Genomic DNA, 26,331 nt, shown 5'->3' with positions numbered 1-26,331 from the left:
TTCCTGAGCACTTGCATTGGTATTTTCACGAGAGGAAAATACCTTTGCTCCTCAGAAAACTTGCAGTAGCTGTTAAAACATTTTTTGCAATGTAGCTGGCAACCCCAGACAGCCCTGAGGTTGTGCTGAGCCAGCAGTGGGCTATCTTGTGTTGGTATCTTGTGTCCAGTATGTACCAAATATTTTGTACAAGGCTACAGATAAAGTTTGGTGAAGCAGTTTGATTGCTGAGGGGTGAAATCCTCTGATCTTATTGTGGTTCATCGTGCAACCCAGTGCTCTATAAACAACGCCAAGGTGCCTGTCTTGTGCTGCTGCTGGTTGGAAATAACCATTTGCTTTGCATGTGTGTGGGTATCTTTTGTATTTTTCTAAGTAGATGGACATGCTGCAATCTCAGTGTTAAAAATGCCAGCTGAGCCACTCAAAGTAGAATTTATATTGGCTATTGTACCTTGGTGTGTGTGTATAAAAATTATTCTGCCTCATAGTTACTCTTTGTTGTCTCTGTTTAGTGGTTTCCCTTGAGTAAGACGACAAGTGGACACTTGCATTTAAAACTGGAGTGGCTTTCACTAGTAAATGACCAAGAAAAGCTGCATGAGGTGAGTAGATTTAGAATCACAGGGTCACAGAATTGTTAGGGTTGGAAGGGACCACGAGGATCATCTAGTTCCAACCCCCTGCCACGGGCAGGGACACCTCACACTACATCAGGTTGCTCAGAGCCACAGCCAGCCTGGCCTTAAAAAATGCTTTTACCTCTTATTTACTTAAAGGATTCAGATTCTCTGATCCCTGTCCAATAATCAATAAAAGGAGTATGTAAAACTGAGAAGCTCAAGTATACTCATGAGAGTTTATTTTTTGTCTGACCAAGTTTTGGTGTGAATTCCTCTGGCCTGGCCCCCCTGAAGGGGAAGGGTATTTGCTTGCCCCAGGTCCATTGGTAATTCAGAAGTCACTGAAATCCGGCCACAATTTTTACTTGATGTAGCAAAGCTTTCTTGATTCACTGCACAGTGGTCTCTCACAGTTCCCTCCTTTGATAATGTTTCCCCTCCACCTTCATGAAGGATCCCTGTCTGTAATCTGCACTAATCTTAGACAAAAACCCAGCAATGGTGCTTGGTAGGGCTATGGTCCAAACAGTGCCTACCTTGTCCAGCAGAATTGCTTGAATAAAGCCCGTGTCCCAGGGATGCTGCTTCTTCATAATCAATGAAAAGCATTTGAGTTACACTGTAGTGAACAGAATTTGTTTCCAGGCTTTGTTCTGCTGGTGCTGGATTACTGATATTGATGTATGTGGTTGAGCATGATTTTAGGTGTATTGCTGCATAGGGACATCCAACCAGTTCTGTACTTGGGAGGCTGAAGTGCATTGAGGCTAGCAAATTGTAAAGGTTTGCACCTCTTCCTACTGGTCTGCTTAATACTGTCAGGCTTGTGCTCCTCTAAACTGCAAGTTTTAGGAGAAAGGTGAAGAGCTGCTTAGATTTCAGAAACTGTCCTTTGAATTTGTGCCTTTGCCTCGTCCTTGATGGATGATCATGCCTACCTTGTGTTTTGGTTTGGTTTTCTTGGCCTTCACAGGATAAGAAGGGTCTGGCTACAGCTATTCTGATAGTCTACTTGGACAGTGCCTTTAATCTTCCAGTAAGTACAAACCACATGCAGGCAGCCTTTACTCCTAACCCTTTTTTATAAAGCCCACAAATTAATTGGTTTTAAATGCTTTTTTTAACTAATTCAGAAAAACCACTTTGAATATTCGAATGGTGACTGTGGAGCAAAGAAGATCAAAAATAACAAGTACCTCAAGGTAACATTTGTATTCTTTCTCCCATGCTTGCAGAACAGCATTCTGGATTATGCAGTATCATAGCAACCGAAACCAGCTGTGGTTAAAAAGAGTCTCTCCACTGTCAGAATCTAAGTGACCAGGAGTTCAAAATAGTGATTGCAAACCCTCCTTTACCCCAGTGAAAGTCTGCGAGATCCAAGGGGGAATGTAGTGCAGCAATATTAGATGTGTGGTTGTCTTTGGGGTTTCTTTTATACTTTGGACTGAGAGCCTTAAGACATGAGATCAAGTCATGTTATCCTTTCTGCTGCTGCAGGGGTTCTTCCCATGCTGAGCTGTTCCAGCCTGACCTCCCACATCGGGATGGGAGGAATATGTTTGGTTTTGGTAACCTTCCTGTGCATTGGAGCTCTGATCACCAGATTCCTTCCCCCTCAGTTTTTAGAGGGATTCAGAAACCTCTCTGTCTTTCCTGCCTCCTGTGTCTGCTTCTGTTTGCTTTTCCCCCCAAAATACTGCATTTGTCATGTAAATAATGGGTATAGAGGAGAATGTAATTTTTTTCTTGGCCAAGCTGTACACAACCACAGCTCTGAGCAAGGGATAAAGCTTCCCACTTTCTCTAAGTAGCTCCCCTCTTAAATGTAGTCTTTACACTTTAGCTGAGTTACCAGCACTGTGATAGACATCACATTCAACAGTCCTTTACTCTAGACTTTGCTGTATCCACTTAATATACAATGCTGCACCAAGACCGGATCCTCAGCCTTAACTTCTCCAGCATTAGTGCAGAGAAGCCCAGTGCAAGTGGTGCACTTCTGGAAAGGAGCTGTTACTTTTAAGTCTTGCTTCTAGCAGCTTTACAGCAAGTCCTGAGCCTTGGAAACCAATTCTGAGAGTCCTGTTTCATTCAGAAATGAAGACTTCTCACTGAGCCTTCAGCTCTCTTTTTCTGTCTCCCCCTAACTTCTCACAAAGTTTTAACAGCCTACCTGTCAAAACCTACATTCATAAAACTCTGCCTTGAATGTGTTCTCTAGATGGTAGAGTGTGAGGCTGTGCTGTGTTATGGCTGCAGTCTTTCCTGTCTACTGCACTCTTCAGGTGTTATGCATCTGAAAACTATGGTCAGCTTTCAGCTTTCCAGAAACTTATGTCAAGTAAGAGTAGTGGTTTGATGTTGCTTCCTATAAACCAGAAGTGTCTCATCATTTTTTTCTTTTCTTATTTTATTTCTTCCCCTCTTTCTTTGTGTAAAATGACAGAAGATGGATCGAGAACCTTCCTCCTTTGTTCTGCTCACGGTAGGAAACAAGACTCAGAAAAGTAAGGTGAGGCTGTTTGACTCTTCTGCTTTCCTTAAATACTTTCTAGTTTATGGGTGGCTATCTCCAAGTAGCCCCAAGAAGGGTGAGGCTAATGAAGCTGACATGAAGAGCTGTAGTTTGGGTGAAAGCTGTGGAGGTCAACCAGTGTGTGGAAGCACTGTGTCACTGAGTTGTCCTTGATCAGTGGGTGTCTGATCAGGTGCTGTATAGGTGTGTGTTTCTGTGCTCATGGCCATGAGATCATGTTGGTTGAGGCACTCTAGTTCTGTGTGGTTTGAAGAGCTAAAAATTATAGGTGTCCAGTCTGGCTCACATCAAGAAATTTAGTTCTGCTTGCATTTTAACTTTCTTTGGGCTTTCCATTTTCCCCACCACGTTATTTATCTCTCCCAAGTTAGGTCAGACTTCCAGGTTTCCCCTGCTCCTTTCTCCTAGCTGCCAGTACTCATGGCCTAGTAGAAGCAGCTGGTTTATGGAGCAGCCTCATCTACAGTCCCCACAGGTGCTTTCCATACTCTTTCATCCTTGAAGTGCATGGTGCTAAAGCTGTGGCATTCCAATGTTCCCACGAGCTCTACACTCCTCAAATTGCCTCTAGCTTTCCTACCTTTCCCTGCCAGCTCACTGCAGCTTAGGGAGCTGGTTCTGGGTGCCTACAGGCTGGAAGCAGCACTCTGACTCTCTGGATGGAGAGGTGGGAGAGAGGGAGCAGTGCCTTGCTGCAGGTGAAGCAGGCTTCTGGTCCAGGCAGCACTGAGTGGGGCCAACCGCAGCTCACTAGACTTGTTCTTCAGCATTTCCACACCCCGCAGAACTTGTTCTGGGTTTGCCAGAGACATTGCTTCTGCACACTTCTGACCTGGAAATTTCACTCTCACCGTATAGCTGGGGTGTAGTATCACTAAATAAAACAAGAGGGTCACCATGCCCCTCTTTGATGATCAGTGTCATAGTGTTCTTTTTCTGCTTGCACAGTAAGCTAATGGACATGCTACAATCTTCTTGTTGCAGACCTGCAATTTCAGCAAAGATCCCACATGGGGCCAGGCTTTCACCTTCTTTGTCCACAGTGCTCAGTCCCAGTCACTCCATGTTGAGGTGAGAGGAAAGCCTTTTCCTGTTGAGACTGAGTGTGCATCTGGAGGAAAAACCCTCTTTCCTGGTGGATGTGCTCTCAGTGCTCATTGTTTCTGTGTGTTTGTCCTGGAGTCCTCCTACTTGAAAGGTGGCAGAAGCACCTGTTGTTGCACAGGAAATGTTGTTAGCTGCCTTTACTCTAGGAGCATGTGATGCATAAAATCTGAGTTCAAAACATAGGACATTTCTGGCTGTGAAGTACAAAGAAGGTTTTATGCAGAACTGTGTGTAGTAAAGCCATGAGAGTTTTGCTGTCAGATACTGCAGCCCTCATAATGCTCAACCAGAGTCCTATCTCTTCATCTTAGCATTTTGGCTCGTTAGGGAATCTTGTATCTCACTAGCATACATTGCTGTCACAGTTCTGTGACTGCTCACTCAGCTGCAGAAGTGGATTTGAACTTAGAAGGTGCATTGAGGCTAAATAAACTGTTCCCTAAAAAACTTGTAAAGGTTGAGACCAGTTGTCATCCCAACTGCCTGGGACATCTTCCTCAAAGTAATAGAAGTCAAGTTAATCCCAGGGCCTAGTTTTTCTGCTAAAGCAGTTCCTTATGGGATTTTTACTCCAAACAGTGTTTTACACTCCCAAATTATTGGCATCACTCATTTGGAAGTCACCATACTTGATAGTATGTCCTGAGGTAAACAAGGTAATTTTTGTCTCTGTCTGAAATACCTTCTTGCTTTGCTGTTCTCAGTGATATGCTTTCCAGTTTCCTATCTAATAAAAACTGTTCTACCCCTGCTAGATAAAAGACAAGGATCGGGATAGTGCGCTGGGTACATCAGTGGTATGCCTTTCACACTTACTGAAGGACCCAAACATGACTCTGGATCAGAGATTTCAGCTGGATCATTCCAGTTCAGACAGCTTCATTAAGATGAAACTTGTTTTGCGGGTAAGTTGTTCTTTGCCATATTCATTCAGCTTCCCCAGCAGAAGCATACAATTCTAACCAGGCAAGAGAGATGAAAAGTGGGTGTGAAAAAGTGGGTGTTATAAAGCAGAAGTGTGACAAGGTGTTTAAAGTGTAATTAAGAGTTTATGATACAGCTGAGAAATATACCTGAAGTTTCCTAAACTTCAGTGTGGTGCCATTGCTGAAAAGCTTGTCATGACAAGAAAGAGTTGGAGTGAGAAAATTTATACTGGGGAATCAAAGCTGGGGGCTGGTCTCTTCTCCCAGGCAACCAGCAGAACAAGAGGACATAGTCTCAAGCTGTGCCAGGGGAGGTTTAGGCTGGATGTTAGGAAGAAGTTCTTCACAGAAGGAGTGATTGCCCATTGGAATGGGCTGCCCAGGGAGGTGGTGGAGGCACCATCACTGGAAGTGTTTAAGAAGAGTCTGGATGAGGTGCTCGGTGCCATGGTTAGTTGATTAGATAGTGCTGGACGATAGGTTGGACTCAATGATCTCAAAGGTCTCCTCCAACCTGGTTAATTCTAATTCTAAACAGTAAGAGAGACTGACACTTAGGAATTGTTTTCTCTCTGCTTTTGGTCAGTGTTTAGACACTGTTAAATACATACAGAGTAGGATAAGGGAAGAGAACATCACAGCTAACCCCAGAGGCTTCTTCCACCTCTAATGGCAGATTCTTGCTGTTATTGTTTTGATGTGAAATTTCATCCTAGGTGGCAATGCAGACATTAACCCCAGTGCTCATTTGTCTTCCTTGTGATTTTTAGGCTTTCAATGTTGAAGAACCCGATCCACAAAGAGTCAAGGTTGGTGTTAATGCCTCAAAGCAAGGCCCCGTGTATGTTGTGGAGAAGGGTGGAAACCAGCAGATGTCTGCCTCTGCACCAAAACCAGAAGTCTCAAAAGTACCCACAGTGAGCAAAGACTCTGCAGGACTTGAATCCCTGCCAAAACAGGACAGCAGGGAAGACCTGGATGCAAATGGCAGTTCAGCAGCACCAAGTGAAACTACTGCCAGCCTTAATGAGACAGAGCGGGAGCACAATGCAGAGTATCACTCATCATCAACATTGCATACCAGAGCTGCAGTAGTGCCCACACTGCCAGTCGTACAGGAACTGAGGATTGCACCCAGTGTCACTTCCCTGGGTTCTCTGCCTTCTTCTTGCTTTGAATTAAGTAGCAGCAATCTGGACCTTCATAAGTAGGTGGTTCTTCCAGCTCTATTGTTCTTCTTTTGGGAAGGTTTAGGTTTTATAGGTTGCTGCTGCATGCAGTTAATTCAAGTCTGCTAAGTCATTTGGAGCCTTGGGTCAGTTCTTCATGAAGTGATTGGAGACCCAAGTACTCCAGTCAAAAGCAAAGTGAATTGCAGGGTGACTGGCGCATCAGGTGACAGCATTTCCTTCTCTGGCTCTCCCAAGAAGTGCTCTATATGTTGGCTTTATATTGTTTAAGAGCATCTCACACAGAATATTCTTGGTATCATAACACTTATGATTTTAGGAGATTGGAAGTCTGAATTTTCCACTTCTGTAAAACCAAACTCTTCATAAGCATCTCTGCCTGCTTAGTTTTGGATGCTGTGTTTTATCCAACAAGCTTTGAGACTCTCATAACGCTGTGAACAAAGTCTTAGTGAATAGGTGTGCTTATGTGTGAGTGTGTCCTTTCCAGTGGAAGTGTGAGGCTGCAGATAGTCTCCTCTGCTGAGGAGGGTGGAGAGCTCCATATCTCTCTCCTGGGGCACAGAATGGAGCTAGCAGAATCCTTACTGAGCTGAAGCAGCAAAGAAGGTCCACCTCAATTAACAGAGCATCAGAGCAATTATCAACCTGAACATCAAACCCAGCTTCAGATGTTCAATCTAGTACTTCTGGACTGACAAATTCTCTATCTCTGAACAGGACTTGGCTTAGACAAGAAAAAAACAATTGAAAAGCAATTTTTTAAGCAATTTGAAACCACTTCAATAACATGCAGAATGAGATATGAAAACGGACCCAGTTTGCATACACAGATGTCCTTGAAGGAGCTGTGTAACATGCTGACCTGTGCTTTGCTGGTCCATCTACAGCAGGCCAAGCAGGTGCTTTTTTGGCCATTTATGCTGTGGGTTAAAATGAAATAGTTGTACAGAAGGCCAGCAAGGCAGTGCTGGCATTAACAGAGTGTTGTGAATGTGGACCCTCTGTGGTCCAGCTGAGGAGAAAGTTCTTCACAGAGAGAGTTGTTAGCTGTTGGAATGTGCTGCCCAGGGAGGTGGTGGAGTCACCATCCCTGGGGGTGTTCAAGAGAGGATTGGACATGGCACTTGGTGCCATGGTTTAGTAGTCATGAGGACTTGGGTGACAGGTTGGACTTGATGATCTTTGAGGTCTTTTCCAACCTTATTGATTCTGTGATTTCTAGGTAGCAAACCTTAGCATGCCAGGAAGTACAGTTGCCTGGAAGTTGTTTTTAGTTGAAAACACATCACCAAGTTGAACTGCTGTATCTAAAAGCTTTGACTGTGCAACTGTCTTGCAGTGGGACGGAAATGCCTCTGGGAGAGATCCAGCTGACAGTGCGGTACGCTTCGGTACGGCAGAGTCTCGTTGTGCTGGTGAACGGCTGCAGGTAGTGCTGAGGTTTACTCATGTGTATCTGTAAAGCAAAGGGAAAGAGCTCTCTGACTCGTGTCAGACACTTGACAAAGCTGGAGCAGAACCATGTGCAGCGTAAGCAAGTGTTAGTGTTGGCTGACTTCAGTCTATGCAGCTTTAGTAAGCCCAGTTGAGTGGAAGCCACCTGCTCTGGTCAATGTCAGTAGCAGGTCTCAGAGTGGCTGGTGAGTGGTGCTCACTGCAGTAGAGATCCTTTAACTTGCATCCACCCAAAACTTCCTCTGCACAGCACTGACAAGTGATGCGTGTCTTGGGTTGTCATGATGCCTATCATGACAAGGATTAACACCTATGACTGGGTTTCTGAATGTTATTTTAGGGATGCAAATAAATGGCTGCGCACTCAACAGCGAAAATTTTGTTTAATTTCACATGCTTAAAATTTTGTTTATGTTCCAGCTCCCAAGATAAAAGCTTTTGGCCCATGAGCTCATGAAGGGTTAGTCTAAGAGAGACAAGGTATTAAAATGGGAGAACCTGCCTTACTTGTCAACACTGCGTTTCTTTTAACAGAAACTTAGTGCCCTCTTGCAATCGTGGAGTCGATCCGTACGTTCGTATTTACCTGCTTCCAGATAGAAGATGGTCAAGCAGGAAGAAGACCTCTGTTAAGAAAAAAACTCTGAACCCCCAATACGATGAGAAGTAAGAAAATATTCATTTTGATTAATGCTGAGATAGTTATAGTCTCTGTGGAATGAAAGGGCTTCCTTAAAGTATGCTCTTGTGACTCCTGTCTTAGGAACTTCTGCAAGTCTTCTGGAAAAAATGCCGCTTTAACTTTGAAGTACTTAGGGCTGGCCTTGCTCTGGTGTGGTGTTGCCTGTCCCAGTGTAGGAGGTCATACCTCCTTCCAACCCCTTCCTTGATCCTAGCAGGATCAGGCTCGTCTGTTGTTCCTGGGCAGACAGACACTGTGTAACTCCTGTGTAACAGGGAGTTACACCCATGTGTTACTCCCTGTCATTGCACAGGCAATCTTTCCACTTGGGTACCTCCTAATGCCTACTTCCCTGTCCACACACTGCTTTGCCTGGTGATTCTTCTGACAACTTTCAAAAGTGAAAGGCAGGATTACAAAGCCTTTTGAGACTAGCCCATTCTTTGGACAGATGGATGGATGTTGTCATTTGAGAGCTGGTGGCAGCAGGGTAAAAATGCTCCTAGCTCTTTGCAGATAGTGTCATGTCCACAGCTCTGCCACCGAAAGGGAGACAAACACAGTAATGCTTGGACACAGAGCTCTTCTGAGAGGTGTTTTCAGTCCCCTATTTAGAGAAAGATACACATGTGAAAATATGTGACTATTGTGTGACCCTGGGCGGCTGAGGTTTTGCCTGTGTTGGGTCCTTTCTGTATAGGTCAGCATAGGACAGAAATGGAGAAAAGATTTAAAAATACTTCATCTTAACACTCAAAAACTAGAGTTGTGGATTTTGCTTCTGCCTCCTCATGTAACTCCACTGATGTAGTGCCAGCACAGCTCTTGGGAGCAGCATCTTTTTCCTCACCCTCAGTATTGACGTGTCCTCTACATCCTCAATTAGGTACAAGGGGTTGAGCAATGCTCAGTTCCAAAACACATTACCTGTTCTGCAGCTCTGACTGGAGGAAAAGCTATTCAGGTGGGCAGAACTTCAATGATTTAGTGTGGACAAAACTCACTTGACACTAGCTGTTGTGCCAGAGGCATGAATCAGAGCCATTAAAAATGTAATTGCCACAGGTTTCAGTCCTTGTCTTAATGTGGTCTAAGCCTACTTTATGAACTCAGGGGGTTGGCTCAGCTATTTCCTCTGAGTAATGGAGGTTGCATGGAAAACATGCTGAGCTTCATGAAGGGGGGAAAATGATGGTAAGCAGCATCTCATCACACATGCATGTTTTCCTCCTTCCCCCTGGCACAGTGAACAGTCTAACAGCAGTACTGTAGTCTTTCATGAGGCCTGAAAGATTTCTCACAATGTGAATAAAACCTAACTATAGAGAATTGTCATCACTGTGTCTTCCTTTTCTGTTAGAAGTTCTGGCCATGGATGCTGCGTTCTGTCACTGTGTCCTGGCCCATTGATTCTTACAGGATTTTATGTGCTTACTTCAGTTTCTCCTTTCAAACCTTTATTCTAGGTTTGAATTCTTTGAATCTTTGGAGGATGTCAAGAAAAGGACGCTGGACATCGCAGTGAAAAACAGCAAGCCCTTCATTTCACAGGAAAGGAAGGAGCTGGGGAAAGTAAGTTGAAAGCAGCTGCATTACTGGTTGAATAGAGCTGAATAGTCTGAGCAATTCCTGTAACCTTGAAATGTAGTTAAAGTCTCAGTAGCAGCACTAGCAATCTGGAAACAGCTTTCTCTGCCACCTTTTCACCTGAAATCAGGCTTTATCCATGTGGAAGCTTGTGTGGCCTCATGTGATTTGTGTGCAGTGCTGCTTCATTTCAGAATGGTGCTCCTGAAATGAAAACACATTTCCTGGGATCTGCTGCTGCTCATTTGAGGAATGACTCCAATAGTGCAAACACGAAGCTGAGACAGAAATGTGATAGACCCCAGAATTTGCCAACAGTGTTTTAAGCTTTCTGTGAACAACTTTGATTCTGTGCAGAGTAAACCACAGAATAGAATCATAGAATCAATAAGGTTGGAAAAGACCTCAGAGATCATCGAGTCTAACCTATCACCCAACACCTCATTTCTAACTAAACCATGGCTTTAAGTGCCACGTCCAATCCCCTCTTGAACATACTCACTTCAAGAAGTAAAGCTTACAGGAATTTCCACAACTCTCAGATGTCTGAAAAGATTAATACATTTATATATATCTCTCTCTACCCATTAATGAGGAACAACCCAAAAAAAAAACCCCAAAACACCCAAACAAACCCCAGCAACCAGAATCACTTCTGCAGCAGCAGATAAATCTCCAGTAGTGCTGCTAAGAAACTGGGCTGCAGGGCTGAGGCTGGCTAATGTCTGTGCCCCACGAGTACAGGAAACTGATTTTCCCTTGAGCCTCAGCTGCAGCCCCAGGACTTGACAGCAGGGTCTGACTTGGGAGCAGTGTCACCTTAGCTAATCAATTTGTACGCTGAATAATGTACAGAGAAAGCAAATGTGCTTTTTTGAAGGTGCGGATTGACTTGTCACAGGAGGACTTAATAAAAGGCTTTGCACAATGGTAAGTTTTCGTCGCTACACTTCCAAACCCTGCTTTGGGGGGGGAGTTGGCATGACTGCTGTTGGAGGGCTGCTAGATGGGCATCGTGTCTGTTAAGCAGGAAGAATTTCTTTTTCTTTGGCAAACACAGGACTAACTTGCACTAATCTGGCAGTTTTATCTAAGTTGTGTGCTGAGCCAGTCACCACTGCCATGCCTGCCCTGTGAAAGAGTTTTAATGAGAGGCCTTTATGTCAATTACAGTCTTCCGCCTATTTTATGTTGCCATAAAAGCCACTGGGACACCTAAGTAAAAGAATTATGTTTATTAAAGTAGTCTTGCAACAAATTTTTGCTTGGATAAAGATCTTGACTAACACTCTGATCAGCAATATATATATATATGATAAAACTTTAATTACAAAAGCATTTATAGAAATTATTATAATAAGCCACCTCCAGTTTTGCTTCTATGTTTATTGTGGTTCAGAGTTAAACCTTAAGCATTGGTCTGAGGGTAAGATTAAGAAATGTGTTTTGTCTTTCCTTTCTGCATCTGTAGTTACTAGCAGAAGTCCTTCCTTCTTTCTCCTTCAATGGAGCCCAAGGAATGCAGTGTAGGTAGTCCAGGAGGTTGCCATCCAGCACTGGCCCATGGGGTAGGAAAACCACATTCCCCTGGTCCAGCTGGTGTCATTATCATGTACAGATACAGCAATTACAGGACTAGGAGAAAAATGACACATCCAAAGCTCCTGGTATAGAGCTGAAGTTTGAAGCCATCTCCAAAGCCTCCTTTGCCACAGTGCCTATGAAGGACAAGCAATAAGGCTGCCCCAGTTGTTTCTGTTGTCAGATAAAACTTTTCTTTAAAGTCTTAAGCTACTCTTAATTATGTATTGTGCTGTCTTGCAGGTATGAGCTGACAAGGAGTAGACGCAAGAAAAATTGATTTCTTCTGCTGTACTTAAGTTATTACTTTTCCAGATTTATATGAATGTACATAGCTGTTTTGTAATTAACATTTTGAACAGTCACTGCAAATTTGAAGCAGTCTCAAGCTTGGGCCGGGCAAATGTAATGATCCTACTTCGATCAGCCCTCATTGAAGTTAAAAACCAAAATCAATCAAACCAACCCCTAACACACACTGGGTATAATTTGTCCCTATATAAGCTCTTTATTTTTGCTGTTTCTGCCATAACTCCCCCGAAGGACCCTTAAGTATGAATATTCTCTTAAGGAAGTGTTGCACCTGGAGAGATTTTAGACTGACAGCTGTCATTTACTTTGCTTGGAAGTTTTACCTCCCCAGGTTCCTAGTCCTGTTCTTTTAACATGGAACCATTGTACTTTTAGAAGAACTCAATTTTTAAATAGTGTGTTTTCAGTTGAAGGGCTACAGAATGAGTTTAAAAAAAACTCTTTAAGACTCTCATAGCAAAAAACTAAGAAATTGTCATTCCACTGTTCAAAAGCATTTTAGCAGATTGTGGCTGCAGGTATGTATATAATGAGCTCCCCATAGCAGGGAGGTTAGGTTACCAAGACATCATCGAGGTTTTAGTTTGTGATGCCTTAACAGGTTTTGTTCTTTGTTACAGTACATTTCAGAATCTTGTAAACCTTGATGGCAAAGCATTCTGCCTGAGCAACAGCAGAGTTTTGTAAACTAGGCTTTATTAATATTACAGCAAAATATACCAAAATATTTTTGGAAGCTTGGTGTATTTGTTTCTGTACAATAAAAATCTGTCTTGCATAAGGAAATTGATCTATGCCTTTCTAAACCTGAGTTTTGAAGTATGACCATGGTAACTTTACATTTCTGCTAGGCAGAAACCCCTAAGCTACCACTACCTGAAGCAAGTTTCAAATACTTTTGGCCTTAGGGTACTTTAACTTAGTCTGCCTCTGCCCATAACTGGGGAGAGTACTCACTAACAATTTGCTTGCCTCCCAAACTGATCTGAAAATGTAAACATTCTAAAGTAGGTTCTTTAGAAAACCAAGATTAGCAAATGATAAAAGAGTTATGGCTAAGGGAATTAGAACACCTTTACCCTTGTACTTACTGTGTCAGCAAGGTTCAAAATGCTTTGTGGTTATAGTGTGTCCAGCTTTGTGCTGGGTTCAGCTTCCTAGATGGACACAGAGTGCTGGTTTGCTCCCTGCGAGTGAGACCAGCTGGCAGTGGTTATAGTAAGTTTTCCTTAAATTGGCCACAAAACAACAGTTCAGAAAATGTAACAAAAAAAATTCAGCAGCTTTTATGTCAAAAACCCCTGAAACTATTGATTAACAGAGGTTAGAGGCAGCTGTAATGTCGTGTGCATCAAGAGGTATGTTCACAGAGCAAAGTCAGTCTTGCTAACTCCTAACTAGCTGCCAATTTCAGATTTCGCACAGCAGGTAAAATGTCATCCAGGTGACTGATCTCTGAAACAGAACAGAAAGCAAAATGGTAAGATAGAGGTACAGTTAGTGAATAGAAGAAACTCCTCACAAATTTTAAAGCTTTTGAAAAAAACCACAAAACAACAAAACCCAACCAAAAACCCCACAACAGTGTAGCTTATTTCAAGAGTAATCGGAATATCTGCAATGCCACGTTCAATGAAAACAAAGTGCTGTGGTTACTTCCTGAGGAAAGATGGGAAGAAGAGAGCTAGCACCTTGCTTCACATCCTCCTTGTGGCCAGGAGTAAACAATGCACGTGTTAGCTATACAAAGCTGTAGGAAGAAGCGCTGGCATGAAGATAATTACAACTGTTGCACATACTGCTCACCTAGAAGACGGAGCAAATCTTGAATGAGAGCTTGAAACGGTGGAAAGAAGCACTCGTGTTCTTCCAGCTTATTGATTATTCTGAAATGGGTAAGTGAGACTGTCAGAGAAAAAGTTGCAAGGGTACTTTACCTCCCTGGCTGTTTAGCTACATGATGTCATAGCTTTCTGAAAACACTGTAGCTTACCTACTAGTATATAAAAACATCTATAAAAAAGTCTTCCCAAGATCTGAAACCTGCAGCCAACAAGTGCTGGCTGTCAAAGAGGCTCTTAGTTCATTATTTTTACCCTGTATACATCATCCCTTTCCTCTTTACATGGCAGCAGGTAATTTTGGGCTGGAATACAAGTCTGCATAAGCTAAACATACTGCCTGGGGGTGGCTGATGTAACTACCTCAGAGATGGAGCAAAGAATAAGTTCCCTAGTTAAAACTGTGAGGAGTGCAGAAAGGGTGAGGGAGTTAGTATTGTTAACTCAGCATGTGTCAGACTTGCTTGCCTGCTGCAACTAATTTTAGCATGTTTACAGAGTGCATGCTGAATGCAATCTCTTACAGTCTGCTACCAGGCATATGTGTGCTGTCATCTGTGAAAGACGTGACAGGATTTGTCCAGTTTCCAAAGTATTTGTTGGCAGCTGGAACCTTTGGGTTTTTTCTCTTTGCCAGCTATATCTTTTTGAAAGTATTCAAGACTGGTTTCATGCAGGATAGTAATAACTCTTACTGTCACAGCTCAGTTGTAGCTAGATCTCTCAGTTACTAAATGTGATGCTTGAAGGATGACCACTGGTGGCCCAGCCCCACATACCTGTGGATGTCTTGGGTCCCCAGAAGCTGCTGTACCTGCTTGGTCACGTTCTCATTAATTATGTCACACAGTTTCCCAACAGTATCCACTACCACAGTGGGTGGAGCTGAACTGTCTATGGAAAAATAAACACTTCATGTTTCCTAGAACAGTAGTAATAGGAAAATACTCTAAATAACACTCCAATTCTTGCAGGTGCCCAGATTTTATTCAGTTTTGAAACATCTAGGCTTACAAGTTCCATCACTCTCAGACAACAAAGTGCCTGTGGGCAGTGATAAACTAATGTTAGATAGAAATGGAGAATCTCACTAAACCTTTAGTAGCTAAAAAAGTGTGTCAGAGCAGTGGGTTTTCACAGCAGAGGTGGTGCTCAAGTATACCCTACAATGTCAGTGGAAATCAGCCAGCTGAAATTACATAGAGAGAAAAGTATATTCATTAGGTTCCTGTGATGCAGCAGGAGCATGGTCTAGGGGTTAGGCCTTGCTCAATAAATAGTTCAACAGCCAGAACTTGTTTTGGTAGAATGAAACAAACCAGGTTGGAAAAGACCTTTGAGATCATCAAGTCCAACCTATCACCCAACACCTTCTAATCAACTAAAACATTGCACCAAGTGCCTCATCCAGTCTCTTCCTAAACACCTCCAGTGATGGTGACTCCACCACCTCCCTGGGCAGCACATTCCAATGGCAAATCTCTCTTTCTGGGAAGAATTTCTTCCTAACAGCCTGAACCTCCCCTGGTGAAGCTTGAGACTGTGTCCTCTTGTTCTGGTGCTGGTCGCCTGGAAGAAGAGACTGACCCCCACCTGGCTACAACCTCCCTTCAGGTACTGGATATTACCTGCTCTGACTAATGGGAACAAGCTCCTTGTCCTTTTCTCCCTTGGTTTCAGAACTAGGCTCGGAGAAAGCATCCTCTCTGCTCCCATTGTTTTTGCAGTTATTAGGGAGACATGAGGCTTCCTCATCTCCTGAGCAGACAGGCTTCTTCCCTTCTTGCATGAGGTTCAGAAGACCTTAGTAGTCAGGAGCGTTGCTCTGGGGCACAGCCAAACCTTTAAACCCAAGAGCAGCAGCAGTTGGTACTTCTCCAGAAGTACAAAGCAGAAGAGAATGGATTCTGGGAAGTACTCAAGTATGCCTTTGAGTGCTAGCACTTAAATACTTCTAAGTTTAGCAGTGTTATGACAAAGTTTCTGAGGACTGGACATAATTACACTATTATGAGTTGCCAATTAGAAATCTGTAGTAGAGACTGAGTTATTTTTTAGTCAAACTGGTTATCATTGGAGGAGAGACTGAAAGTTGCTCAAGAATTACAAAGACAGCTCACAGGAAACAAGGACTTGTGAGAGCAAATAATTAAAATTTAAAAATTCATTTTCCTGTTAGTTCTTTCTTCTGCCTTCCTGGTATTCCTCAGCAATTGCTAAAGGCTTACAAATAATGGCTTTCTGCTAAACTCCTAACTGATAACAACCTCTTTTGATCTCCCTAAATATGCCCACTTTACTCATTTCTCAGCAGCTTGGTGTATTTTTTTTATGAAAAGATCAGCCTTTCAAATTGTCTCCTTTCCTTGGAAATGGTCTGAACAAGTTCCAGGGAGCAAGGCTTTACCTAGTTCTAGGAGCTCATGGAGATTTCTCATAGCATTGGTCAGTTCGCCGAGCTTTGTGTAAACCTCATTCATTCGTGGGTAAATACCATTCAGGGAATTCACGTCAAACAACTTCTGGAAGTGAGAGACTATTGCAGACAGGGTTGGTAAGGATGGTGTCTGGCTGTTCTGTAGCAGATAGAAAGAATTACTTGTCAGGGTTATCACTCAAAGCAGGAATTATTCTTATAAACCATGAAGTATTCTTAAAGCTAGTCTATGAAAAAAGGCAGGTGTAACTTCCCTTACGAAATCATAGCATTTCAAGTATTATTGAATCCTAAAACATACTGTATGGAGATTTCAGCCACAGACATCCAGCAAACCAAAACAACTCTCCTGAAAGCTGTCTTTTCTGCTGCTAAGTATGTTTATGTATTCTCAATACTGAGAAACAGACAGAACAGTATAATACCTGGGACTACAGGGCAATGCAAATGCAGCATTGGTCAAATGCTTTTGACTAAAGCAGTTTTCCCCGAGGTGAATTTATCCATTATGTTAAAACAGGCTTTGAACTATTGAATATCTTCAAACAGCAATTTCTTAACCACCACAAAGCTTCCAAATGCACAAATCTAATCACTGTGTGAAGAATCCATTTAAGAATTCCACAGCAGGCTGTGATTATAAACCTCTGACAAGAATTACCTTTTCCTTATTTTCTAGTTCTTCCAAAATTGCATCTACTATGAACTGGAGGTCTTCAACTCGTATGGATTCCCTGTTATCCTGTGGATCTGCAGTGTGCCAGGGCAGCAATTCCAGAGACAGTTTTTTCAAGGACCTATGCAACTCCTTTTGAAAGAACAAGAGGACACAACTCAATTTTTTTAATAACTCCTTAAAGTTGTGTTTATTATAGAAACAGGCAGATTTGCTCCTAAGCAAAAACATTCCAGTGCTGGAGACAGTAAGGTTTTAGTTTTCATGGAATTTAAGCACAGCATCTTGCTTACATTCTTTGACTTCAAAAGAACATTATGAGAGTCTAAAAATTAAAGTAATTCATATATTACAGTTGCAGGGATATAAGAAGTGTTAGTAATTTTTTTAACCAATGTCTGTGACCAACAAGTTATTGTTCTGGCAAGATAAAAGGAAGAAATAGAATGCAAGGGCATTAATGTGTGAATTACAGAGTCTCTAAAGCATAACTCTTAGGGACTCAGCCAGTGAACAAAAACATTTAGATGACACACACAGAAGAGTATCTCTGCCCTGTAGGCACCTTGCCCCTTTCTCACTGTACTTCACTGTGGTTTTAAAGTGGTGTATACATGGACAGCACAGTTGTGAATAGAATAGACCAGACCAGGTTGGAAGAGACCTTCAAGATCATCGCGTCCAACCTATCATCCAACACTATGTCAGGCAATAACAAAAGCCACACATAAAAAAAAACCCAAAACCCTACATGTAGGTAGAGACCAAAGGGTGGTCAGCAGATTAAAGAAGGAGCATAAATCCAACTACAATAATGTGTTACCTTTAGGGCCATCAACTGATCTGCCCACATTTCTATAGCAAGTGGAAGGTGCTCAAAACCACATTCCTGTCCGTTCTCTTTAAGGCAGCTTTGCACTGGCCCTTTGCTGCGCCTGTACAGCAACGGAGGAGCTCTTGGACTTCGCAAAACAGAATCAATATGGGACAAAACCTTCAACACCAAATAACAAATGTGATTGCTCAAACGTGTGCAACGTTCTATAGTAAAAGCCCTCTCCCCCAGTCATGTTTGTCTAAACATTAAATCATAAATAGAACTAATAGTTCACTATCAACACACTTGACAGATTCATTCAGTATTTAATAGAGTCAAAGATTTAAAAATATACTGCTAGAAGATATGTAGAAGTAATGCAAATATAGTTCCCTCTAAGGGACATTTAACATTTACTCACTTAAAGCATTGTTACATCCACAGTTTACATTTTACTAAGTTTTATTGTATCTGCTGCTTTTGTTTGGGGGTTTTTGGGGGCAAAGATAAATAAAAGCCACTGTCTCTTCAGGCATGTTTAAACCATAGCATAAGGAGCTGGTTTGCCCAAGACCTTGAACAAATACCCTGTCCTAGAAAGACTTAAGCTAAATGATTGATTTGATGTTTGCCAACCCAGTCTCTGCTTCCTTGCTGTATTTTCAGGTATTTTAAACTAAGAACAATTAAGAACATGTTTACATCAACTGCCAAACCCAGAACTTCACCCATTTGCATAGAGGATATCACATGAACTCTCAGATGCAAACCAGCACACTTCAGTTTATATAGTTAACCACAACTCCTGTATTCTATGTGTTACATTGCTAGATACACACAGCACGGGTTCAATCTGCATACCTGTAAGTACTGCTGGCAAACTGCCTGCAGCTGAGCTACTCCTGTGATACTCTCAGGTTCTTTCTTTTCTTCTGTCCTTTCTCCAGTGCTACTCGCTGAAGATCTACACGTCAAACACATACAGTGGGTTACTCAAGTGGCCTTGGGAGGAGACACTACATTCAGCTTGATGAAAGAACCAGGTATGTAGCGCATATACTTACACCTACAAAATAAAGTCTCCATTTTATGATGTCTGTCAACAGAATTCCATCAAATTGAACTAGCTGAATAACATAATACCTAATGTAAATATCATTAATTTATCTGAAGGATCCAGGGTGAGGTTATTCCAAACTGCATTGTCATTTAAAGGGACACCATCAGATGTGCAGCTGTTCTGTTACCAGAGATTCTATTGTGGCTGTTAACATTCAGAATTTAACTCAACAGGGTCAAATGCCATGTGCAGTCTTTATCTGCTTCCGCTTGAACATCCTTCCTGGATTAGATACAGGTCACTACCCTTCTTGTCAAATCCAAGATTAATTTCTCTAAAACTACCATCTAAATCCTAGCCACTGCATGAGAGATGAAAAATTAAGAATTGGACATTTTTAGGTGATGTCTTTTTCAGGCTATAAAATATTTAACATTCAATACACATGCACAGAAATAAGTGAAATTACAGACAAAAACCACTGCCTGCTGTGCTCCTATTTGGAGACCATGCCAACACTGAATTCAGAGATTCACAGGGTGTATTCAGAGAGACAGTAGCATTTGCTGCCCTTCTCCAGGCTCTCAGGAATAATGGTAAGGTACGTGCTTTATCAGCCACTAGTTACATTACAGCCTGCAGATTATCTTTGCTTTAAGAAGTTCAGATGATTCATGGAAGTTACTGAAGCAATATACTTACTGGATAGTTTTCTTTAAAGTTTTCTCTAGTTTCTTTACTTGGTGCTTGTACAGTTTTAATTCCTGTGCAGTTGGTCTGTTAGAAAGAAGTAGTACCATATTGTATGTCTAGCATTTGAAGGTGTCTATAGAACTCAGCCAAGCAGAAAAGGAAGGAAACTTTCCAGTGCCACATTGTGGGAATTAAATACGGCAACATTTCTACATGGCAACAGTAATATACAGCAAACTATTAGCAGTCATTGTTATTTACAGTGCAGGGAGAGAAGGCTGACAGTTCCTGCAGTATCTTCTTTCTGTGAATCACTTCTAAAGCAATTCCATACTACTTTTACAATTGCTGGTGCTTCCAGTTTCTTTCTTTGCAAAGCAAACTCTGCTGAAGTGTCCTTATGGTGGACCTATTATCCTTTCTTACCTTATTTCCAAATCTTTCTTGAGATGTACATTTTCAAGCAAAAGCTGCTCATTCCTGGCTTTTGCTTCAATAAGTTGTTTCTGGAAAGACTGCAACACAGAGTGTGTTATTTCTTTCATTTCACTCATTCCAGAGTCAACAAGCTGTTATTTCTTTCATTTCACTCATTCCACAGTCAACAAGCTTGAACAATTTGAAGCACGTTGTGTGCACGTTAAGAAGTTCCCTTTTGCCTATGCAGCAGGACAGCATGGAAGAGGGATTAGTCAGGATCAAGAGCCTGCTGCATTAGACCACTGGTACAGAACCTGTGATTAAGGAGGTCTATGCAGTCCCCAATAAAGACATCTCAAATCAGAATCTCTGCACAAAGACAGCAAACTCTGCCTACAGAAGTTACAAGTTAAGAAGACATGGTAAGAAAAAGGGGAATGAAATCAAGCACATGTATGTTTGTATGTGGCTCCTGAAGGGTTACCATTCAGAGACCTGCACTTGCTTATTCTTAGCAGTTCCATACCGTGAGCAGTGCTCTATAATTAGGAGTAGCATCCAGATTTAACAATTCTTCCTTGCTTTTTACTTCTCTCTGTACCTGGTCTTGATCTTTTTTATACTGCCTGTTAGGAAAAAGAAATTGTTTCAGTTTACTGCAATTCAGTTACCACAAAGATCTAAGCTGGTTAAGCTAGGAGTCATGTATCCTAATACAATTCCCATCAACTGCAAAATAAGTAACTGCCCTAAGATCTACTGCTCTTCTCTGTTATCTCTGGGAAACTGTTTCATGTACTAATTAAATGCACTTATTCCACAACAGAAACTCCAGTACGACCAAATCTCATTTCAGTTTCAAGATAATAATCTCAAATTATAGAAATGCCTCTCTGCTTGCTGCTTTGTACCATGCAGGCACCACAACAGAGCTGAAAAGCTGGTATTCCTTTTGTTTAGGGGGATCAGTCAACTGAGCACAGCTAATGTAGTAATCCAGTAATTCTGCCTGTGAAACATGGCAAAAGATAAAGGGAGGGGGGAAGGAAAAGTGGGAGAAAGAATTATAGCTCAGGTGTCTAAATACCCCAAAGCTTCCAATGCCCTGACCTCCTAATTAGGCAGCTGTTCAGCTTGACAGTAATTCCCCAGATGAATCCAAACTTCCATGACCATTACAATCCTTTGCTTACATACCAGTGATGTCTGGAACACAGAATACTCACCATGATAATATTTAAGAACTGTAAGGAGTAGGAAAATGTTGAACAGTAGAACCATAAGGTGAGACCTACCTTAGTTCCTTTTTCATTTGACTAATTTGAGATTCGTAATAGTCAATTAGACACAGGAACCTGAAGAAAAGAAAAAATGATATATTGAATTTCAGATACTCTCAAAAAAAAATTGTGCTTTAAAGAGACACTGACCAACCAACAGGAACAGCTTATGCCACTGCACTGCACCTGAGAAATGACTGCTTCAAATAGCGTGTTTTCTCTCATACCAAACAAACACAGTCAGAATTTTCCCAAACAGAAAATCAGACATTAACTACCTACTAGCCTAGAAGTGACAAAGTTATTCAAGAGGAGAAAAAAAGCTGTATCCTCCTGATGGCTTCCTTATCTTAATACTACATTGAACCAGCAAGCTCAACAGCAAGACAGTCCTGAGTGCTAGGGCTCAGTGACCACTGCAGGAGGTAGGGTGCACAGGTCCCACGCAGCCTCAGAACATGCCTCCAAATAAACAAAGTGCTTTCAATGTAAGTGGTTGCAAAAACTAGAGCCACAAAAAGTGAACAGCTGCCAAACTGCATTTCCTCCTGAGCACTCTGAGATTCTCATCTGCCTCTCCAGAAAGGACAAAATACAGTGAGCCAAATTCCATGGCCTTTCCTCTCATAGAGTAAGGGCATGAGACAAAGGCTGAGCACACACAATCTTTTTCAATCCTTGCCAGGTAAACAGAAAACCCAGGGGACACCAGCACAATACAGTGATGGCTACCTGAGGCCTAAGAACTGGCAATTCTCTGACCATGGCAGAACTATGGAGATCTTACTGCAAGAGACACAGGCTTGGAACACTTAAAAAATTTCCCTGAAGTGTCTGGGAGGCCTTCAAGCAAGCCTGCAGCCTGCAGGCTTTCCAAAACTAGAAGGGTTTATTTTGCTTTGGGGTTGTTTTTGTTTGTTTGTTTCCCTTTTTTCTCTTTTTTTTTGGGGGGGTGGTGGTGATGTGATGTTTGGGAAGCTTGTGTTTGTTGTTTATTTCGTTGGATGTTTTTTAATTTGTATTTTAAAATGTTAGAACCCCAGGGTGAGATCACCCCAGCAGATAGAGCAGTTGCACAGTCGAGTGACTCATTCCCTTCTCTTTGCTGACACCTAGTGCACAGAGTGGCTGATCATTTCTTGGTTTCTGCCACGGATTTAAAAAATAAACCTTTATTTAGAATAAACCAAACCAGGTTGGAAGAGCCCTTCAAGATCATCACGTCCAACCCATCAACCAATCCAACCCACCCAAACAGCTAACCCATGGCACCAAGCACCCCATTAAGTCTCCTCCTGAACACCTCCAATGACGGCGACTCCACCACCTCCTTGGGCAGCCCATTCCAATGGGCAATCACTCTCTCTGTACAGAACTTCTTCCTAACATCCAACCTGAACCTCCCCTGGCGCAGCCTGAGACTGTGTCCTCTTGTTCTGGTACTGGCTGCCTGGGAGAAGAGACCATCATCCGCCTGTCTACAACCTCCCTTCAGGTAGTTGTAGAGAGTGGTAAGGTCACCCCTGAGTCTCCTCTTCTCCAGGCTGAGCAACCCCAGCTCCCTCAGTCTTTCCAGTTATTATGGGTTTTTTACACAAGAAAAAATTATTGCATTGAAGTCCCTTTACAAGAATTCATACTTTAGCTTGCACTCCTAAGGTCTGTAGATATTTAAGTTTTTCATATAAATATCAAGAACAGTTACATTAAAATCTGTTCCTTCAATCATACAGGGCACTCTCAAAGTGGCTTACTGCTGGTCTAGAAGAGACTTGGGAGCTCTTTTGCAAAACTGACAGAACATTTTGTTTTGAGTGGCAACACGTCGTTGCTCCTCCATCCCAATTCTGCACAGCTCCTTCTGCAAACGAGCAATAATCTCTTCTTGTTCTTGCAGCTTTTCCTGCTGCTGCTGATACTTTGCCTGTGAATAGATTGTAGGAACATCATGAAATTATTCTAACCCACAAGCTGGACACTGCACTGTATATTTTCAATAAAGCATTTGACCCCAAGGATGCTTAGTGTGGCAATGCCAGCAAGGAGCAGTGTGAGCAATCTGGCAGTGCAGGCCTAGCACCTGACATGGTGGTAGGCCATGCTCAGCGTAAGTGCAGAGCCAGCTAGCAGTGTCGCAAAACAGTGCTGTGCCTGCAGCATGTAACTAAAACAAGTCACTGGTAGCTATAAACACAGAAAGTTATCTTGGAACAACAGGACATGCACCTGCATCAACAACCTCGTTGTGTCATTAGTAGTTGGACCAATAATCTGTAATAGTGCAATGTGTGGTCAGTCATAGGGAACCAGTGAAGCCATGCCAACAAGGTGCTCCGAGTTTATATAAGTTGTAGAAGTTCCCTTGCTATGCACTTCTGCCTTTCCTTTCTCTTCTTCTACACTTTACTTTGCTATACTCGCACCACAGGCCTGCACCATAGGCCTGCAACAATAAAGGAACAATACTCAATCATATTGGTCAGCCATATTGATTCCCATCTCCGTTGCCCCCATATGCTTAGTACTAGAGTTTTAGCTATACTGAAACAGTAGTGGAAGGACCCAGATATTTTTCTAAGTTATAGCTAGAAAATGCTATCTGGATTGAAAAATCTTAGCTATAAGCAGTACACTATGACCCAAGGCCTGTGTTTATTTTGATCACTACAAATATTTTTACAGCTTTAAAAAAAACAAGAAGTCCAAAGTTTGAATCCTCACAGCACTGTCTGAATTACCTGTGAAACCTGTTGCTCTTTTTGAAGTTCTTTGACTTGATTCTGCTGCTGGCAAACTTTAGCTATTGTTTCATCTTCCAGCTGACAAATTTTGGACTTAATGTTTTTCACCACGTTTTCCAAATCGTTCGCCCGCTGTTCCTGTCGAGATGCTCGACCTCGTTCCTGTCGTACATCATCTCTGAAAAAAAAGCCCCCAAAGTTGAAAAAAACATCCTTGATTTACATTATTTCACTAAAGACATCGAAGGAAACGTGAACACATTATCTGGGGACACCCAATAAAGGTCTGTGGCAGCAGTTATGGAACATACACCAGTATAGGAAGAAGCAGAAGATGAAGTAACAGAGGAGCTCAAAAGGAACTAGGCCAACATTGCTGCATATTGGACAATAATCTCAGGAAAAGCCATGACAAGAGTTAGGACAAGAGCTCTGCCTGGCAGGAGATGGACACATTAGGAGGTAAATTCACAGAATCATAGAAGTTCATGCTGGAAGGGACCTCCAAAGGTTCACTTAGTCTGGCCTCCTCACAGTCAGCAGGGACATCCCCAGCTGGAATATAGAATAGACCAGACCAGACCAGGTTGGAAGAGACCTTCAAGATCATTGCGTCCCACCTATCAACCAATCCAATCCACCTAATCAATTAAACCATGGCACCAAGTCCCCTCCTGAACACCTCCAAAGATGGTGACTCCACCGCCTCCCCGGACAGCCCATTCCAATGGGCAATCACTCTTTCTATATAGAACTTCTTCCTAACATCCAACCTAAATGGTTTAGCTTACTACACAAGCCAATGCAATGCCTTCTGGTGTGCTTCTGGTCTAGTAGCTCATGTTCCACCAGAAACACAAAGGTATGTTTTAAGGTGTATTGGTGACTGCAGCTTTAATAAGATTATATTGACAATTACCCATTGCCAGTCTGGACTTTGCAGCAGTAAAACACTGGCTATTAAGTGGAAGACAACCTCCTTGGGCCTTGTTGAGCCTTACCTTGAATATCTCCAGGGAAGGGGCTTCAACCACCTCCCTGGGCAGCCTGTTCCAGTGTTCCACCACCCTCATACTGAAGAGCTTCCTCCTGATATCCAATCTTAATCTGCCCTTCTCTAGTTTGAAGCCCTTGCCCCTTGTCCTGTCACCACAGGCCCTTATAAACAGCCTCTCCCCATCCTTCTTGTAGGCCCCACTCAGGTACTGGGAGGCTGCTATCAAGTCTCCCTGGAGCTTCCTCTTCTCCAGGCTGAACAACCCCAGCTCACTCAGCCTGTCCCTCAACACCTCATAGCAGAGGTGCTCCAAACCCCTGACCATGTTTATGGCCCTCCTCTGGACCCTCTCCATTCCTTCCACCGCACCTTACCTAAGACAACGATTAGCCTCCAGGAGCTGTTGAATCATTTTCTGCTGTCGGTCAGTTTCTTCCACCAGCGTTTTTAAAGCAAGTCTTATTCCCAGAGATGACTGACTGTCTAAAACAACCATATCTAGAGACACATAAGCAAAGTCACAATGAAAGGTTTTTAACAGCTGAAGAAGTTCACATATTTGCTATCCTTTGGAAGTGACAGCTTTAGAGATGCCTCAGGTACTTAGGCTGACTACTTCGAAATACAAACCCCTGTAAAATGAGCATTTCTTTACCTGATACATTCCTGTAGCTTTGAGGGGCAGCAAGACTCACTGGTTTCAACCCATGATGCATTAGTATCTTGTTTAAGTTTTCCCATTCTGCCTTCTCCTGCTGCAGCTGGGAGAAGAGCCAGAAATCTGAGTTCTCAAGATCAGCCCATGGTCTCCCGTCCTTCCTGCTGTGCAGGAAGTGGAGGATACCAAATGCTCCCAAATAAAAACAAGGAAACCCCAAACTCCCAAACAGCCTCAGCCGCTGAAGGAGGGCATGTGACACTTCTCAATAGGACCTGCAAAAGACGTTTGTTAAAAAGTCTACTTCGCAAAATACAGAACACTCAAGTTTTCTTGATCACTGTCATAAGAATCAATACGTGCAGCGAGTTACAATTTACCTTTTAAAAAACCCCAGACAATCAGCCCTCAGATGACTCCAGCGCACCGGGGTACAGTGAGCCTCAACCCCCTGCCCCAGCCGCCTGAGAAGCCCTCAGAGGTCGCGGGTGCCTGCTTTGAGGCTTTATTGTCTACTTGGTTTCCTTTTGACCAGTTTTTAACCACCCAACAGCAACAACGGCCACCTCGGGTCCACCACGCTACCTCTGTCATGGCGAGGAACTCCCGCTCTCGCACCGCCGGCCAAGGGGGCTGGGCCCCGCGCCGCCACCGCCTCCCGCTGACGGCCGCCCGGAGACAGGAGAGGAAGGAGGTGGGTTGCTAG

General features: G+C 42.7%; 2 protein-coding genes and 1 long non-coding RNA gene across 6 annotated transcripts in view; 2 read left to right on the top strand and 1 right to left on the bottom strand.

Moving 5' to 3' along the window:
• Positions 1 to 12,300, top strand: part of ESYT3 (extended synaptotagmin 3) — a 33,240-nt gene extending 20,940 nt beyond the window's left edge. The window contains exons 12-23 of the mRNA XM_068139055.1: positions 516 to 605; positions 1,597 to 1,659; positions 1,757 to 1,825; positions 3,073 to 3,138; positions 4,147 to 4,233; positions 5,025 to 5,174; positions 5,966 to 6,402; positions 7,728 to 7,817; positions 8,378 to 8,509; positions 9,992 to 10,097; positions 10,993 to 11,042; positions 11,937 to 12,300. Of these exons, the coding sequence (XP_067995156.1) occupies positions 516 to 605; positions 1,597 to 1,659; positions 1,757 to 1,825; positions 3,073 to 3,138; positions 4,147 to 4,233; positions 5,025 to 5,174; positions 5,966 to 6,402; positions 7,728 to 7,817; positions 8,378 to 8,509; positions 9,992 to 10,097; positions 10,993 to 11,042; positions 11,937 to 11,973 (1,377 nt within the window). The 3' untranslated portion in view covers positions 11,974 to 12,300. The remainder of the gene's footprint in view (positions 1 to 515; positions 606 to 1,596; positions 1,660 to 1,756; positions 1,826 to 3,072; positions 3,139 to 4,146; positions 4,234 to 5,024; positions 5,175 to 5,965; positions 6,403 to 7,727; positions 7,818 to 8,377; positions 8,510 to 9,991; positions 10,098 to 10,992; positions 11,043 to 11,936) is intronic.
• Positions 11,284 to 26,318, bottom strand: CEP70 (centrosomal protein 70). 4 transcript variants are annotated; one of them, XR_010987417.1, is made up of 17 exons: positions 26,211 to 26,287; positions 25,623 to 25,728; positions 25,342 to 25,465; positions 23,968 to 24,148; positions 22,984 to 23,153; positions 21,245 to 21,304; positions 20,476 to 20,575; positions 19,956 to 20,044; positions 19,539 to 19,613; positions 18,638 to 18,740; positions 17,783 to 17,953; positions 16,945 to 17,091; positions 16,254 to 16,422; positions 14,626 to 14,740; positions 13,812 to 13,891; positions 13,097 to 13,460; positions 11,284 to 11,830 (listed from the first exon to the last, which is right to left on the bottom strand). XR_010987417.1 is itself a non-coding variant. In XM_068139061.1 (16 exons), exons 1-16 carry the CDS (start codon positions 26,217 to 26,219, stop codon positions 13,399 to 13,401), a joined length of 1,761 nt encoding a protein of 586 aa, XP_067995162.1. In that variant the 5' UTR covers positions 26,220 to 26,318; the 3' UTR covers positions 12,353 to 13,398. The 4 variants fall into 4 exon arrangements, 3 of the variants coding, with proteins under 3 accessions (XP_067995162.1, XP_067995161.1, XP_067995163.1); XM_068139061.1 differs by lacking the exon at positions 11,284 to 11,830 and having other exon boundaries at positions 12,353 to 13,460; positions 26,211 to 26,318; XM_068139060.1 differs by lacking the exons at positions 11,284 to 11,830; positions 19,539 to 19,613 and having other exon boundaries at positions 12,353 to 13,460.
• On the top strand, positions 17,948 to 23,073 carry LOC137441484 (uncharacterized). The gene is made up of 3 exons (XR_010987418.1): positions 17,948 to 18,819; positions 20,131 to 20,371; positions 21,915 to 23,073. It is a non-coding gene; the product is annotated as an uncharacterized lncRNA (long non-coding RNA).
• Positions 26,319 to 26,331: the final 13 nt, after the last annotated feature.

Source organism: Melanerpes formicivorus, unplaced genomic scaffold, assembly GCF_026170545.1.
Source record: "Melanerpes formicivorus ecotype bairdi unplaced genomic scaffold, bMelFor1.0.p_v2 SCAF_5, whole genome shotgun sequence".
NCBI classification, from domain to species: domain Eukaryota; kingdom Metazoa; phylum Chordata; class Aves; order Piciformes; family Picidae; genus Melanerpes; species Melanerpes formicivorus.
The sequence above is the reverse complement of the archived record's forward strand: the minus strand, read 5'-3'. Positions and strand labels throughout refer to the sequence as shown.

Bases quoted from the DNA above. Each gene is read 5' to 3' on its own strand.
- CEP70 (XM_068139061.1), bottom strand. The intron at 23,154-23,967 runs GTAATTCAGACA...ATCTATTCACAG, and splicing joins AAGAGCAACAGGTTTCACAG to GCAAAGTATCAGCAGCAGCA. The intron at 20,045-20,475 runs GTATGGAACTGC...TCTGTGTTGCAG, and splicing joins ATTATAGAGCACTGCTCACG to TCTTTCCAGAAACAACTTAT.